The sequence below is a fragment of the Asparagus officinalis genome, chromosome 7, assembly GCF_001876935.1.
Source record: "Asparagus officinalis chromosome 7, Aspof.V1, whole genome shotgun sequence".
In the NCBI taxonomy this organism is placed as follows: domain Eukaryota; kingdom Viridiplantae; phylum Streptophyta; class Magnoliopsida; order Asparagales; family Asparagaceae; genus Asparagus; species Asparagus officinalis.
In genome coordinates, this window is record NC_033800.1 from 9791929 (window position 1) to 9809986 (window position 18058).

Sequence of the window (18058 nt, forward strand, 5' to 3'; positions counted from 1 at the left end):
ATAATAAGTTTGATACAACAATTAGGAATTTCCCATGTCTAGTCTAATTGCTTTAATTATGATATTGGACTGCACTGGGAGACAATACGCTTCACAGTAATGAAGAGAAATCATGTAATGAATGCTGTAAATTGTATTTAACTAGAACTTTCTGTCTTTTTTTTCTTGGGAGATAAATCAGTCTGTAGTGTATATTGTAATGTCATCTACTCATCATTGTTATTGTTTATTGGGATTTTAGTTGATTCGCAGCCAACGATGGAAGAAACCATCTTGGTGGGTGATGACCTTATGCTTGGGCCGCCATCGCCTCTTATCCCCCCAGAGATTGCGTCTCACGTGCTCGAAGGTGTCGATACGTGTGAGAGAATTCTGAGGAATCTTTTCTTATGTAAGTGCCTTGAACTTTTGACCAATTGTTTGCGCTTTGTATTGTTGTGAGTTTGATACACTAGCTAGCTAGGGAAATGTGAGAGATATATCCTTAGACCGTTGGCTATGTTCATCTTTCAGGTCTACAAATCAATGATATCGAGCCTTTTTGCCAAGATGAGATTGTGTTGTACAGACAGTGTGCCGAGAAAAGGGTCAGATATGTTCACTTACATCTTTCTGTATTTCCTTTTTTCAATTAAATAATTATGTGATTTATGGGTGGTGTGCTTGGTTCTACTTGTTGTCATAGGATAAGGAGCTGAGGCGACGACTTCAAGAGAGCGAATATAAGCTGGGTTTATCGATGCCCATGGAAGAAGCAAAGGAGAGGGCGAGACAGCTTCAAGCTTCGGTCACATCCCTAGAGAGGTACAATGTCTAGACTTCAATTGAATTTTCCTATATACTTTTATATAGCCTCTGTTCTCCTCTCTACCAGACAACAAAATATTTTATGATAGTATGATCTTAATTGTTTGCTTATTTTCTGGTATATTGAGGCATTGTTTAGCATCTTATTTGTTAGTCCGAAGAGTAGATCATCTCCTTATACTGTTTTTTCTTTATTAGCTGGTCATACCGTTTAGCCAATTTATCAAAAATAACAATCTTATTCACCATCTACATCTTCAATTTCGCCACTCACATTTGGTATAACCAAAGCTATAAATTCTACAAAAGCATTGTTATTTATAATGATGAAACATGAATTAATAAATTGAGCTAGTCATGAAGATGCCAGTAGCAAATGTCTCATTTATCCTAATTACTACTGCTTTCCATCAAATCGAGTTCAATGTTAATTTTTATTTTTTTGGATATCTCAAGAATTATATATTCTAAAAAGTGGGCAAGTCTTCTATGACCGAACAATTTATGTATTTCAAAAACACAATATTGGTACAAGCTTTTTTTTAAGTATGGTTTGGTCCCATATAGGCTTGTTTCTGATTCTTTATCTACATAGACAGAAGTATAAAATACACTTTCGGATCTTATATACAATTCAAATACTCTAGGCGCATGATTCTTGCAAGTGGAATGGAAGGAATGGAAGGGTTTCGCGAGCGATGGAGTTTGCATGGTCGTCTTGAAGATACCAAGTAATTCTTCCTACTATTTTCTTAGTTTTAGTGGGGAAGTAGCTGACAACTCATTTATTATTTTTCTACAAATATTTTCGCTTGAGGGATGACTTTCAAGCATCTATTATGTGATTTGTAATTTTTGAATACTAAAACTTGCTTCTCACTTTATTTCAGAAAAAGGTTGGAGTCATTGAATCAGGGAATGGAAAAGAGGAAAGGGGAGGAGACCCCAAAAGTTATTCAAGCAGATCCTGTCAAGAAGAGATGGTTTTTTTGGTAGATATGTTTCTTCTTTTTGTTCAAATTTCATTTCGTGAGGTGGTCTCCTTTACTTTGTTAAGAAAGGCGCATGGTTTCTCCGAGTCCCGTTGCATTTGTGTTTCTAGCCTTGGCTTATACACGTGTTCAATATTTTTCCTACTGCTCGTTTTTCATGTTGCATACACATGATCTTACTTGTTAGTCTTAACAATCAAGTATATAAACTATCAGTTTTTTGCTGTTTTGTTAGTTCTGGACATAAATTCTTTAGAACTGTTGGGATTTTAGCCAAAATCCCTAACATAGCAGAAACGCAATATAGAGAAAAGTACACCAAAATTTACGAGGTTCGTCAAACTTGCCTACGTCCTTAGGAGCCACACACAATAATTTCTTATTAATAAAAAAAATTACAATTCAAGAGCGGATCTCAAACTTGAGATACCTCAATAAATACAAATCAATTCTGTAGCTACGGTATTGATTCCTCCTCTTTAATTCCCCCTCAAAATCACCTATTGAGAGATGGGAAAAAGATCCCCACTTTAATTCTCAAACCCTCTTCTCTTTTCTCCTCTTAAAATTCCCCCTCAAATCTCTTTGAGCGCTGGAGAAAAAGGTCATGAGAGAAGAAAGAACAAATAGGTGTAGAAAAAAGCCCTTGAAGCATTAGAATTTCAGCTGCAACGGGAATTAAGAGAGAAGAAGAAATTCAAATGTTGGCCTTCGTTGAGGGATCTTAAGTTTGAAGGAAAGAGAGAAGAAGCACCCATCTCGTGCTAGGGGTTTCCTTTTTATAGGGAAACCCTAGCGCCAGCTCGAGACAAGTTGTCGACAGCCTGGATCCCACGCTCGAGCTCGCCTGCGGATCGTCCTCGCCTGTGCCACGTTCCAGGTCGCCTGATGTCGACCCCGAGCTCTCCTGCATCTGCGTCAACCTCGCCTGCAATGACCTCGAGCCCACCAGCTTCTGGACCTCGCCCGCTCACGAACTCGCCTGTGGATCTGGAGCTTGCCAACTGGAGCTCGCCCTCGCCTGAGCTTCGTCCTCGCCTAGAGAAGCTCGCTTGCAGGTGAGTTTGAGCTACACATCTAGATCCAACAGTCTCCCACTTGGAAACTAAACTGTCGTTAGCAGGCTATCCTAACAAACACCTCCGCTTGCGTGGCTCCGCCTTCATCACCTATGCATGAAGGCCAACTGAAGTTACACACAACTCTAGTTTTTGAAAGGTCATTGCCTTTGTTAACATATCCGCTGGATTCTTTTTTCTTTGGATTTTCTGTTGAAATCATTTGACAACTTGTCGGGCTCTATATCTTCTGGAACCATCCTATTCCTTTTTCACTCGATACACCCACTTGTTATGATGTTCCTTCTTCTCCATAGGATGACATGAATACTTACCTTTCATTTCACCAAAAAAAATTAAAAAAAATACAAACAAGAGGAATGAAAAAGAATAGTAAAACTAAGTGTATTGACTTACATTATCAAGATCAATTTTCTTTTTGGAAGATTCAGCTTCATCATTGAAATATTCTTGACCTGTCGACTCCTAATGATTTATAAGGGAAAAATATTACTAATATATTGCTCAACCTCATCTATATATGCAGAGTGATACATGAAATGAATAGATATGTAGCTCTATAAAAGAAGGAAATATGTAATGTACATGGTTCAAATCTAAGCTGTCTCTGAAAGCTGCATAAAATATAAAATCATACATCTAATTGGATTGTAACTGAAAGGGTATAAGATATAAATCAATACCTTTCAACCTGAACTATGGTGAGTCTAACAACCTCTGCAGCCTTCCTTGAAATTTTTTACCCTTTCAATTGTCTAAGCATTTTTTTAATCCGGTTCCTAAATAGTCGGGTTGTCAACCCCGACTATTTAATGCATAGAATGTTAAGATTTAGGGTTGTAATTAGGGTTTAGTAACCTCCTAAATAGTCGGGGTTGGCAACCCCGAATATTTAGGAACTGAATTAAAACAAAAATCGACCCACTTTCTCAATGTTGACGTGACGAGAAAATTGGTTGATTTTTGTAAAAAAAAACTCAAGTGGTTGATTTAAAAAAAAAGTTTAATAGGTTTATTTAGAAAATTTCTTCATCAACCTATTGTAGTACAAAAATCCTCAGCTTTCATATCCTACTCACATGCTATACTACCACTGAAGCTTCTACCTATTCTCTCACTCTCACTCAACAGGTGCTGTATCCTGCTTAAAATATTGGAATTTTGCTAAAAAAGGGTAAAACTAGATATCTGTACCTCAGAATTTGAATTTAAGTTTGACATGTTTCGTTGTTTTTTGTCTTATTTTTTTGGCAGATATCAGAAGCTTGAGCTTGGATATTAATGCGCAGGTGCTCTTTAGTCTTTGTTAATTCTTTTCTTATTATTCACAAAAAAAAATCTTCTTGTAATTAGCATTTAAGCCATTTTAATTACAAAATCAAGCAGTTCGCTAAATATCAGGCCAATGAGTAAAAATGCACTTCGCCCGTGTTTTAAGCACCTGTCCAGTTCTCTCCGCCCGCAGCGCACATTAGCAAGTATGACCGAGCACTTACTATCTTACACGACAAGCTGCGGACGCTTCTCTGTTCCTTTCACCTGGTCGCTGTGTATGCTCCGTACACTGCGCTACATGAAGCCGCATAAATTAGCAACAGCAGCTCTTCTCGGCTAACATATGCCGGCATCCTAAGCTGTACCGGCTACAACTAACGGTCTCAGTAGCGTACTTTACCTTATACTTCACTTGAATGCTAACATGCGCCGCCGTTGCATTTTTTCCGTTTGCAGGGCTGGGCTACGGTGCGCCGGAGGAGCTTGGGTGGGCCCGGGTCATACCCACCGAGGTGCGCAGGGAAGCGCCGCCGGTGCGCGCGGTGCGGTGCGCGTGACGGTCCCGCCAGTTACCACCGAGTACTACCCGGAGGCCTGGCGTTGCAAATGCGGCAATAGGCTCTACACCCCTTAATTACTCATTAATAAAGCTAACTTGTAGATTAGCACCCTAATTAATCATTATCTTGTATACTTAACAATTAATTTGTTGTTGTTATTACTATTGCAATTATAAGAGATTAGTTGGTATATATATTAATTGAATGTGTGTGTTTCTTTGGGTGTTCACATCACATGTATTGCTCTACTTTTGGTGAGTGAAAGCAGGTACTATACATGTATGGGTACTTGACGATATACATCTAATTTTTAAAGGGTACTTCTTAAGTTTGATATTGGTGGATACAATTTTACAGTAAAACTCTTATGATGTTTTTAATCGTCAAGATTAGGATCTCTCATTACTCCTAATTCGGCCAGCTCTACGCTTGGGATAGCCAAAGTCCTGATTCAGTCTACTCGACGAGTTGACATCTTGCCAGGGTCGATTCGAAAGGCGGTACTGGCCAACCCTCTCGTCGAAGATGACTCGTCGCAAGCCTACTCGACTAATTATCCAGCCGACATCTGATGAAAGCCGACTCGAAAGGCGACACCTCTTGACACCCTTTCATACGAGACAAAAGGCGACTACGACCTCGAGCTCCCCACTAACAGCGCGTCGACATCACATTAAATGCGTGACAGATGCCATCATTTCTCCATCCCCAATATTATTTATGGCACATCGGACCACGCCGGCTTCGCACGCCGTCTATCTCATCTCATTAAATACCAAAGTGACCACGCCCACTCCGCGCCTGCCATCTGTAAAGTCAAAGCTGACTCGGCCGCCAACTCTGACTCGGACGAAGAGTCCAAAATGTTCTTCCTTCATTGCCGTAAAAGGGAAAATTATTCTCAACATAAAGGTAAGCAATTGTCTAAGCATTTTTCTCCATTCCACTGCAGTTAAGAATTGCTATAGTTCGCCACTTTCTCACTCAAGTAACTAGCTAACCGATCATCGGAGGAACAACGGGGGAAGAAAACCCCACCCTTTTACGAGTTGTTGAAATTTGTCCCTTGGTGAAGTCTATATCGAGAGCTTGTATGCAGGCTTCTACCACTACAAGTCTGCTAACCTCGCCCACAAGTTTATCTCCTGAACAACAAAAAAATATCAATTTTAAGTAACTGGTTAAAAAACTCTCGTTTTGTAATTTATCATAATGCAACATGATCACAAAAAGTTTTGCAACAAAATATCCATCGATTGTAGCATGCAGATGCAAGTTGAGAGATATCACTATATTGTTGTACAATGTTGATTACAATCCTCAAAACTACTGTGATAAAGAGGAGTAAGGGTTATTGATTAAGGATAAGGTATTGCTAACATTACCATGATTATTAGAGAAACTACCATGAACTTTTCACTAAACTATCATGCCTAATGACAATGAGTGTAGGTTGTCACATGCTTAACACACAACACGGTTTAGACAATTTAATTCTGGTGTACTTTATATATCTTCTATAGTAGTTCTGTGAATTTTCCAGATTGATGGACATAAATAATCCGTCAGTAAAAATTTCCTATAGTTTATGGGAGTTTTCTACAATTTTTCATTGTAGTTATCTAATAAAAAAATTAATGGTAGTTTTGTGCAAAACCCTCCAAATTTCATGGCAACGTTGTGAATTTAACCCTTAATATCTGTATGATAGTGAAATATGAAAGAAACTTTCTAGCTTCTAGTTATATGGCAATCGATTTTTCACAAATTCAGGAAGATTATTTCTTTCCTTAACTAACTTTCAATGAGCAATTTTAAACAGAACAACAAAGCTTTTATCCTAGATTTTGGGGGTCGGCTACATGATTATTATCCTTCCATTTAATTCTATTAAATCTCTTTTGTTAACTGTTTTTGTGATGCATACTTCTCTAAGTCCATATGCAAGCCAGCTTTCCATGACCAATATCATGCCATTTTATTTGGTAGAAATTATTTGAATAGACCGTGTTTGTTAACTTATATCAAGTTTTGTATATGGACTGCAGATTAAAAATGTACATCAAGCAATTTTGAGTCTCACATTGTTACAGGGGTTTGGAATTAGCACTTCAAACTATAGTTAGAGATATACAAAAACTGCTGATATTTCAATATTTGAGATCGGAAAAGTGATACCTTGGCCTATAACTACTGCTCTCCTTTCTCCAGCAGTTGCTTTAATAAGTGTATTTAAATCATAAGAAGTATAAGGTCCATCAGTCAATCTTCCAGCCCTGATAAGCAGAAAAAATTGAATGTTTCAGCCAAATTTTTTTTACCATTCTACAAGTTCATATAGGTGAAGAAATTTATCTAAGCATTAATATATTAGTAATAAGTAACAGACTTGATAATGGTATAAGGAAGGCCAAAATTGCGAACAAAATCCTCCCCCATCTTCTTGAACTTCAAAACTCCAATTAGATTCATGATACTACAACCATCATCGAAAAACTTTGTGAGTGCATCTTTTCAACCAGAGAAATGAAGTCATATATGTAGGCGTCAAAAAATGCTGAAAGATATCCAAATACAGCTCAAAAGGAAGTCATCCAAAAAATCAAAGAGAATACAGCCTTTACTGTCTCGCCGTGTGAGACAGTCTTTACTGTCTCGCACGCGAGACAGTGTTTACTGTCTCGCCGTGCGAGACAGTTTTGAAATGGTCAGAAACCACCTTGAACAACTGCCACACACGTCCATTAACTGCCAAAGAACATGGGGAACGTCATGGGCGAGAATCACGTTGATAACTGTCAAAATAACGGAGTTGTAAAACGTGGAAAGGCAGTTACAAGAAAACTGCCAGACAATTACTGTTTCCGAGACAGTGTTTATTATCTCGCGGGCCGAGACAGTCTTTACTGTCTCGAAACCCGAGTCTTTGCTGTCTCGGCCGCCGAGACAGCAAACACTGTCTCGGAAGTGCAGTTTATCCTAGGGGCTATAAATACCCCCTTGAGATCGTGATTTCAAGAAGAGCGGATCAAAGAGCACTTGTGGGAGCAATCCAAAGCAGAGAGAGAGCAGAGTTCTTGGGCTTCTGTCAATCCCTTGAGATTCGAGCTTTGACTTGATTTCAAGAAGAACGACTATCTTACTTTGATAAGATATCGTTTCAAATTCTCACTTCGATAAACGAAGGTAGAATCATTAAACCCCTCACGATTCAATCAGAATCTGTGATTTGGTGGTCCACGAGTCAAAGCGCTCCCGGCACAGGCAAAGATCCCACGTAAGCAGCGATCCAAACAACGATCCTACGTTTGTTTCTCAAGAGTTGTAATTTTTTCTTTTGTTGTGTAAAAGGAATCTTATAAAAAGGCTATCTCTTTTTTGAATTTGTTGTAATCGACCGAAGATATAATAAATTCCATGACAAAACCAACTTTTGACGCAAACAATATATGCAAGACTTCTATATTATGAATCGCAAAAAACAGCATAACCGAGACCTAAGTAGCCGAGATAACAATAAGAAAGGAGGGATTTTTTTCTGAAATAAACGCACCAGCTGGAATCAAAAGGGGTTTTATCCCATTTAGACTTGCAAATGGAGGCATCATAACCTAAAGACTACAAATTTTCAGTTACGAACTTGATGCAAACATCTTTACTCTTTTCGATCTTGGTTTTATTAGTTTCCACGATCTTTGATGCGTCCGCCAACAGATTGCGCTCTGATAGGCTCTCGCACGGAACTAAGCCCTACAAATTAGGAACAAAACTATCTAAATTTTGACAAAAAAGAAAACTTCATCAAATATCTTACAAGATCAAAACTACTACCTTAATGATCTCCAGCGCGTCGCCGGATCCAGCGACGGCGATTGGAGGGGAATCGCCGACGAATTCATCGTCGGAGCTGTCATCACAGTTTCCATTGAAGTAGATGCAGCGCCTTCGGCCGCACTTCGTCGACTTCTCTTGGGAAATTTTGGAGGAGGAGGAGAAGGAGGGTTTGAGGAAAAAGGCTCTGGACTCCATGAGGGGACTCCATGAGGGAGAGAAGCTTTGATGATGCTTTGGGAATTGAATATGATCAATTGAACATATGATGATGATGATGATGATGATGATGCGTTGGAAAAAGCAGACAATTGCTTTGGGAAGATGAGAAGGTTGAACTCAGAGTTTTGTGGGAGGGAGAGAGAGGAGCTAGAGATTAGATACAAGTTATCTTTTCGCAAAATTATATAGGGAACCAAAATTGATAGTAAAAGATAGTAATAGATTAAATAATGGAAAAATATTGTTATTTTCAAGATAATGAATAATGTTGGGAACCGAAATTGATGCCATGTGGCGTTTTCAAGGGTATGTGTTATTTTTTGCCATGTGTCATTTTTGCCAAGTGGCGTTTTGAAGAGTAAGAGTTTTTAGTAATAGTATATAGATATATAGATGGTAATACCCACACTTGAAGGGAGGGGGGGGGGGGGTCAAAAACAAAAAAACAATCAAATGATTTGTTCTCTTAACAATTCAAATAAGCCACTCTCATAATTACGCGAAAAACAATCAAATGATTTGTTCTCTAAGGTTTCGTTTGGATATCATGGTGTTTTTCTTATTGTGTTTTTATAAAAAAACACCATGATGTTGTGTTTTTCCCTTAAAATATTTTCAAAGCACCATGTTAAGTGGTTTGGTCAACACTAGTTTGACCCATTATAACATTAATATTAAAAATATTATTAATATATTATATATTAATTATAATAAAATATATTATAAATAAAATGTTATAATATTTAGTTTACATTATTATAATATTATCAGTATTAAATGTAATACAATATAATATTATATAATGTATACTATAATATTATGTTGTACTTTAATGAGTTATATTATATTGTAATTATTACATGTTATTTTCAAATAACTACATATTTAATTATTTTAGTATATCAATTTGTTATTATTGTATATTATATTAATATTTTTATATTATTGTTATTTTATTGTTAATATAATATTGTACTATGATTAATATAATATAATATTATACTATTATTCATATAATATAATATTATACTATACAATAAGTTATCATAATATTATTATTATATTGTTATGTAATTATTAAATATGTTACTATTATATAATATTTTATAATTATTATTTTATTATAATTTTTTATTAAAAAGTTAATAATGTTATAGCAATTATACTATTGTATAGCATATTATTATGTCATTATTATATTATTATTTTTATCAATAACTTTTATTAATTTTTTATTAGTTTATTTATAATTTATTATTTTTTGATTATCATACAATACATTATTAACATATTAAATCTTGATATTTAATATGTATTATATTATTATATAATATATTTTATTTATTATATTTTTAAATTATTTAATAAATATTAATATATTAAATTAACTATAATATAGTATAGTATAGTACAATATAATAAGCATGTTGATAATAACTCTATATTAATTACATTTAATATATTATGTTAGATATTATATTAACACATTCTCAAACTCAAAATCAAAACATCAAATTTAAACACCTAAACGGTGTTTTGAAATAAGTGTTGTGTTTTTAGTTTGAGGATGATTTAGCTCAAAAAACACCATGGTTTTCAAACGCATGGTGTTTTATTTTTGGTAAAAATACCATGAAAACAAGTAAAACACCATGGTATCTAAACAGGGCTTTAACAATTCAAATAAGCCACTTTCATAATTACGCGTCATGCATGCACTCTGTGCAACAAAATCTTCTAACGATTGTATACACAAAGCAAAGGGAAAAAAAAACTTTTTGAATATAAGATTTGCCAAAAACTTGGGCCTTCCATATAAATACTGAGAAAAATCCTACTTATTGCGACCAATCAAGAACGCCAAAGAATCATCTTACCATCCGCGAGAAGATAAGAGGATTTTATGGGGCTGTTTGGTTCGCTATTATAAGGGGTGGAAAACTCAGAAAACCCATCCACGTCAGATTTTTAGCCATCCACGTCAGCTTTTTTATTTCCGTCCATTTCTTTGTGCCGCTTTGGTTCGCTCGAATGGAAGAGGGAAAACTCTGCCGAAATCGCCGCCAACTAAGATTTTTTTCCCTCTCCGATTTTCTTCCCCAACCAAGTAAAATTGATGAAAACTCTGTCACGTCGGATTTTTTTCCTTCTCTGCTTTGTTTACGAAAGTTTTCCTTTTTTTCTATGCGAACCAAACACAAGAAAAATAAATACATTGGTTTCCCACCATTTTTTATGTGCGAACCAAAGCAAAACAATCTATTTCTTGAAAAAGTTTGGAAAACTCAAAACTTGTGTTTCTTTACATGGAATTGCATTTCTCTATATCAAGGAAACGAACCAAACAGCCCCTATATGTCATCCGAAGGGGGAAAAGATCTAAAGAGGTTGCAAATAATTAGTCAGCTTTTTTTCTATTTGTCTGTTGGAATAGGATAACAATATTGTGACCTCACGGCATCCACAGTCATGGACACATACGTGTTCGTGGCATCATAGTGTTCGCATCCGATGAAATCACCATTTTGTTCGGATAATTAATTCCCTAAATCTTTCACAGTGCAGACGTGCGTAGATTAATTTCTCGCCATGATATAAAAAACAAGCAACCGTACAATCTTGCTTGCTTGGAAAGCTCAAATCACATGTCGCTATTATCTTATCCTAACAAATTAATGCCATAATCATGTCGAGTACACAGTAATCCCGTCTACTGAAGGCAATACATTGCCTAATAAAATACTATCAAATTACTTTTTCATTTTTACCGAACTAATAAAAAGCAAAAGAGAAAGTTTAAATTTAAAAAAAGGGAAAAAAAAGAAAGAAAAGCGTACCTAAAAGTTGCCTTCGCAATCCCTGAGGCCCATTGGGCCTAGCTAGAGACTCTGAAGGAAGTGCAAGTGGACGCCGACTCAGATCTGGACCCTACAAACCCTAGCAAACCAATCCGATGTCAACGACGGCGGACAAATCCTAACCATCAAATTTATCACTTCGCTGAGAACGCCATTTAAATAAAGCTAACGCCTCCCCTAATCGCGATCTAATCCATTTAATTAACGCCCAAAAAAAAATCCTGTGACACACCAAAGAAATCGCACCCAATAATACCCGCACTCTCCACTAAAGTGGGCCCACCCTAGGACGGAAAGCGGAGGAGCCGGCTAAAAAAACCTAAACGATGACGTGTCGTGATCTGAAACGAGAAAAACGCATCAACCGGTGGATGGAGAGAAGGAATAAAGACCGTCGGATTGGATAATCCAACGGCGGAGGGAGAAACCCTAGGAGAGAAGACGTCTTTATAAGGGAGAGGAGAGGGCGAAACCCCCCTCTCTCCATTCTCTAGGCCGAAATTCTCCTGCGAGCTATCCTCTACAGAGAGCCGGCAATTTCTCAAAGGTGAGGTTTTTCTCCTTTTTTTTTGCCCCTTTTGTCTTTAGTTAGGGTTTCTTGTATCCTTGATGGTATTGTTGATGATCGATTCAATTAGTAATTGGTTGATTCACGTAGAACTCCCTGAAATGTTTCTGTCAATGTTCTTCTGTTGATTTTATAGATCTGTAATCAGTTTTAGGTTAATATCGTTGTTTAGTAGTAGATTAGCCTTAGATCGATCTCATTTCTTTAGGATTTGAGTCGTCAGTGTAGGGTTACTGGCTTTTTTGTGCGTTTAAATGTATGAATAGATCTAACTGCTGTCAGATCTAAGTTTAGTATTGACTGTTCAAGGATTAAACTCATGAACAGTTCGATCAGCGATTATGACGAAAGTAGCGCTACTGATTTCATTACTTTATTCTTTATCATGATTATTTCAGTTTATAATAGATTTGTGTTTGATTTCAGATATAATTCCATTATTTATCATTGCATATGAACTAAGTTAATTAATGAATAATGTAATTGGAATGCAAGCGTTCATCGTCCAACGGAAAAGACAGAGGTTAAAAAAACCTTTAATATAGGTTCAATTCCTATTGGACGCCGTTTAATCATTCCATTTGTATCAACCGTTTCATTTCCTGTTTACAGACCTTTAATATAAGTTTTGAACATTATTGTATATATCTATAATTATCAGCTGCACTTGTTTCCTTCATTAAGTAATTTCTTATATTCCCATAGGACTCATATAATCTTTACTAACATTTTTTGGAGCGTTACTGTATATTTCTATATTAGCAACTGCAATTATTTCCTTTATTATATTAAGTATACTTTTATGTTCTCCTAAGATTCATATAATCTTTCATTTTTTTGTAGGGTTTAATATATGTTTCAAATTGTTTGTGAAATTTATGTTCTAGTTCACTATGATGGTTCTTGTAATATATTAGAGACATTGTCTCCCTAAACTGGCACCTAAACGTTCACTAATATCTTAATGTTTTTATTGACATTTGATATTTGTGAATTATATACTCTCAATTTATATGGGTTAGAATTTATTAACTTGTTAACATTTCAATTTTCTACTCTTGTATAAATCATGTGTAGTTCCTCTACAAATATACCCTATGAGTTAGCTGTTTCATAATGATATTATTTTCTTAATTTTTGTCCTTAATTTAGTATTTGAACTTGCTAGGTTGTACTCGATAACATGCCTTGTTTCCTAATTTCCAGTATCTATCTTTGCTCACTATAAGGTCGCATGGTATTTCACCTATCATTTACATATATCTTATTCAACTTGTTCAACTTTTTTATTCTTTTCTTTTACTAAACTCTTTATATTATTTTTAAGAAACTGGGTTTAAAATGTTACAGGTCCTTGATTAATTGAAAATTTTCATACCCTTGCTACTTTCTTCTTATAGTGTAATAAGTTGGTTTGTTCCTCTCCCCTACTAGAAAGTTGGGAGAGGCCACTACTTTTTTCACAACCCTTGATTTCTTTAGTGCATGATTATGAATTGGTTTTTTTATTGTAAATTAGTAATGAATCCAATTCTTTGGGGGTACGGTGAATGCTATATTTAAACCAAGTCACTACCGTTCATTTGACATTTGCAATGATGACAAAAGTAGTGATCTCTTATCTTTTTGATAGTGGAGATGATCCCAATCTTATATAGTATAGGTTATCTTGTTTTATTTGTAAAAAGTCCTAGTTGGTTTCTTAAATATTATTACCTTATATTTTCAGTTTAATTTTCTGATTACTTTTTTAGTGCTTAATTGAAAAGTATGGCATTTTCTGCTATGTGAGGTGATTTTGTTGTTACATTTCAAGGGTGTTCTTAGTTTCAGAATCTGTTAATTAACTATTGTAATCATACATAGTATTTATCTTTTTCTTCTTTTCTGCAGCTAACACTATGGGTAAAGAAAAGGTTCATATCAACATTGTGGTCATTGGCCACGTCGACTCTGGGAAGTCGACGACCACTGGTCATCTTATCTACAAGTTGGGTGGTATTGACAAGCGTGTGATTGAGAGGTTTGAGAAGGAAGCTGCTGAGATGAACAAGAGGTCATTCAAGTATGCCTGGGTGCTTGACATGTGGAAGTTTGAGACTACCAAGTACTACTGCACAGTCATTGATGCTCCTGGGCATCGTGACTTTATCAAGAACATGATTACTGGTACCTCACAGGCTGACTGTGCTGTTTTGATCATTGATTCCACCACTGGTGGTTTTGAAGCTGGTATCTCTAAGGATGGTCAGACCCGTGAGCACGCTCTTCTTGCTTTCACTCTTGGAGTGAAGCAGATGATCTGCTGCTGCAACAAGGTATATTCTACAGTTTTCATCGATGATATCTATATATTTTAACTGCAATATCTAGCGACAAGTTTTATCCTATTATGAAACTGCTTATACATTCCATTTCTTAGCTCTTTGCTATGACCCCTTCATCTCTTTACATTATTTGTTTGTGAATCTTATTATGGCCCATACGGCAAATCAAACTAGAAATCATTTTTGCTGCTTGTTTTACTTTGCCAGAAAAAAATGGTTGTCTTATCTTTTGAGACATTTGATTAGATTCTCGTGTATGACATTATGATATAATTTTTTGTAGTAATGATAAAATTCTTGTGTATGGCATTTGGTTGGATTCTCATGTATGACATTGTGATATATATATTTTTGTAATAATGCCAAATTCATGCTACCGGTGCTGCTATATTCCATCATAATAGATACGTATTCAATAGTTTTGCTGTAGAATATCATGTTCTGGCCTTTTGTTGGCTTAACAACTTTCTTTGAACACGATATAAGACTTTTTATAACATGATATTACTTGTGGCATTTGTAAATCAATAGAGATTCTTATGCTGGTATGAAATGCAGCAGAAAATAAACAGTATCATTGTTCAATTGGCTTCTATTTTTATTTTATTATATGCTTTATGCTTATGCTATCTATTTGTAATTTTTAGTTCCACGTTATTCTTTTATGAGCCTGCTGGATCATCATTCCTTTTTAATTATGGTTTTCTTGTCATGTATTTTATACTAAATTGTAATGTTTTTACAAATTGTTTATGGTCCCTGCTTATTTCTTGTTTGTTTTGTGGATAATCAGATGGATGCTACCACCCCCAAGTACTCCAAAGCCAGGTACGATGAAATTGTGAAGGAAGTCTCCTCATACCTCAAAAAGGTTGGATACAACCCTGACAAAATCCCCTTTGTCCCCATCTCCGGTTTTGAGGGTGACAACATGATCGAGCGGTCCACCAACCTTGACTGGTACAAGGGTCCTACCCTTCTTGAGGCCCTAGACCAGGTCAACGAGCCAAAGCGTCCCTCTGACAAGCCCCTTCGTCTCCCACTTCAGGATGTCTACAAGATTGGAGGCATTGGAACTGTCCCCGTCGGTCGTGTTGAAACTGGTGTCCTCAAGCCTGGTATGGTTGTTACCTTTGGTCCTACTGGTCTGACCACTGAAGTCAAGTCTGTTGAGATGCACCACGAAGCTCTCCAAGAGGCTCTTCCTGGTGACAATGTTGGCTTCAACGTCAAGAACGTTGCTGTCAAGGATCTCAAGAGAGGTTACGTCGCCTCAAACTCCAAAGATGATCCCGCTAAAGAGGCTGCTAATTTCACTTCCCAGGTTATTATCATGAACCACCCAGGCCAGATTGGAAATGGATACGCCCCTGTCCTCGATTGCCACACCTCACACATTGCCGTCAAGTTCTCTGAGATACTCACCAAGGTTGATAGGCGATCTGGTAAGGAGCTTGAGAAGGAGCCCAAGTTCTTGAAGAACGGAGATGCTGGTTTCGTCAAGATGATTCCGACCAAGCCCATGGTTGTGGAGACTTTCTCTGCGTACCCTCCCCTTGGTCGTTTCGCTGTGAGGGACATGCGCCAGACTGTTGCTGTTACTGGTGCTAAGGTCACCAAGGCGGCAGCCAAGAAGAAATGAAGCATGGGTTCTTATGGGTCGAAGGTCTTATTTTCGTTATTAGTACGTTTTGTTATGTGTTTGCCAGTTTATGGACTTTGCTGTAGGATTTGGTCTGCTGCTTTGCTGCTGCTGATATTTGGTGCTCGTTCCCAGAACTGGGTGCTTGATAGACGGTGGTCGAGCAAAAACTTATGTGTCTGCTGAATTTTCTCCTATGGTTTGTTGAGTCCGGTGTTATGAAGAGTCTGAACTTTGTTTCCTTGGCTGTTGTAGGAGGTTTTAGCTTTTCTATTCTCCTGCTCAGCTCGGATCATTTTAATTGAAGTATAGTAGTTTTGTGTCATTGATGGTTTTGTCCCTTTGTTTTCTTTGATTTCTTTTACAATTTATACTTCGGCTGCTGTCTATTTTCTATATAGCTTTTTTTTTCCGATCACATGAATTTCAGTATACAGGTTTTGTTGCGTCTTACAACCGTTCTTCTTACTGTTTTCATTTTGTTATTTTTTCTAACTAATGTGCACCCTGTGCTTTTGCACTGTTTTTGTTTTTTATTTTTGCTTTAGTAATTTTGTATTTAAATATACCATGGTAATGTTGGTAGTAATGTATTTAAAACACTACTGGTTTCGACTGTGTTATAGTAGTAATGCTATGCTATTTTACCATAGCATGAATAGTTAATTTACAGCCTGTGTTACAGTGCTAACGCTACAGTAATTTATTGCCGTATTTACTGTAGCATGACTCGTTTTGGACCCTCCTATTATTACAGAGGAATAGATGTCTTGTATGAGAACTTATGTTTGTTGTTTGTTCCTTACGTACGAGGGAGGCTATGCGCTTTTCACAAATTTTGTGTTGGTTGCTTGTCTTTTGATATTGAAGTGTTTTTCCTCTTCTGTTCATGATCTCTTTGCTTAGTAGAACTATGATCAGGTATCTCATTCCATCTCATCTCTCCATTTTCATGTTCTGCGAATTTGTATTGTTCTTTATTTCTATTAGCAGGTTGCATCTGCCCTACCTCTTTTTTTCTTTTTCTTTTATTAACCCCTTCCTTGAAATCTTGCTGATGTTTAGTTTGTGATTTAGATTCTTGATGTCTGACCAATAAATTTGCAAGCAGTGTCAAGAGAAAGTGCGCGTCAGCTCTCTTAGAAGATTTTTAATAAAACAGTTACGAGCTAATCTCGTTGCTTTAGAGGATTTCTTTTGTGCCTTAGGGCATGTTTGGTTCGTTTCCTCGATATAGGGAAATGTAATGTCACGTAAAGAAACATAAGTTTTGTTTTTTCTAAGCTTTTTTAAGAAATAGATTGTTTAGCTTTTATTCGCATATAAAAAATGATGAGAAACTAATATATTTACTTTTCTTGTGTTTTGTTCGTATGGAAACAAAAAACTTTTAGTGAAATGACATTTCCCACTTTTTTTGTGTTTTGTTGGTTTTGAATTTTGTAGGAAAAAATGTTTATGATCACCATGGTAAGATTACCCCCATTATATAAAATTTTATTTGTGCTCGTTATATGAGATAATCTTAATCATATAAAAGTTCGAATTAATATGAACAAATAATAATATCCCCAATGAACTATTACCAACCATCAAGAGTGAGACCGTACGACATAGTTTTCGCAGAAACCAACTTGACTTTGATTACCGTTTGAATGCAAGCCAATTTTATACAACATCACTTTGAACATCTAAATCTAAACACGTCTCAAATTAGGTGTGAGTTTTAGACAAGTTTAGAGCTATACTACGTAAGCATTCAACTTGACCAGAAACTAACAAGGAAAACAAGCACACATCAATAGGCTTCGCTTGGAAAAATAAAAACAGGCGATGTACATTCGAAACACCTCAATCGAGATCGAATACGTACGAAACTTTTCTGTGTGCATATCAG

General features: G+C 36.3%; 2 protein-coding genes across 8 annotated transcripts in view; both read left to right on the forward strand.

Annotated features, from left to right (window-relative positions):
• The window catches only part of LOC109848018, a 50279-nt gene that overhangs the window by 761 nt on the left and 31460 nt on the right, over window positions 1-18058 (forward strand). For 3 of the 7 annotated variants that reach the window (XR_002248672.1, XM_020417270.1, XM_020417272.1), the window contains exons 3-7: window positions 242-391; window positions 514-587; window positions 686-804; window positions 1455-1538; window positions 1698-1799. Coding sequence is in view for 6 of the 7 variants with exons in the window: in XM_020417270.1 (XP_020272859.1) it covers window positions 242-391; window positions 514-587; window positions 686-804; window positions 1455-1538; window positions 1698-1799 (529 nt within the window). In the remaining variant the exon portion in view is untranslated. Of the gene's footprint in view, window positions 1-241; window positions 392-513; window positions 588-685; window positions 805-1454; window positions 1539-1697; window positions 1800-4009; window positions 4062-4132; window positions 4209-4264; window positions 4566-4609; window positions 4671-18058 lie in introns of those variants that run through there. The other 4 variants (XM_020417271.1, XM_020417274.1, XM_020417273.1 and 1 more) reach the window with 4 other exon arrangements.
• On the forward strand, window positions 12015-16486 carry LOC109848017 (elongation factor 1-alpha-like). The gene is made up of 3 exons (XM_020417268.1): window positions 12015-12171; window positions 14086-14510; window positions 15313-16486. Exons 2-3 carry the CDS (start codon window positions 14094-14096, stop codon window positions 16159-16161), a joined length of 1266 nt encoding a protein of 421 aa, XP_020272857.1. The 5' UTR covers window positions 12015-12171; window positions 14086-14093; the 3' UTR covers window positions 16162-16486.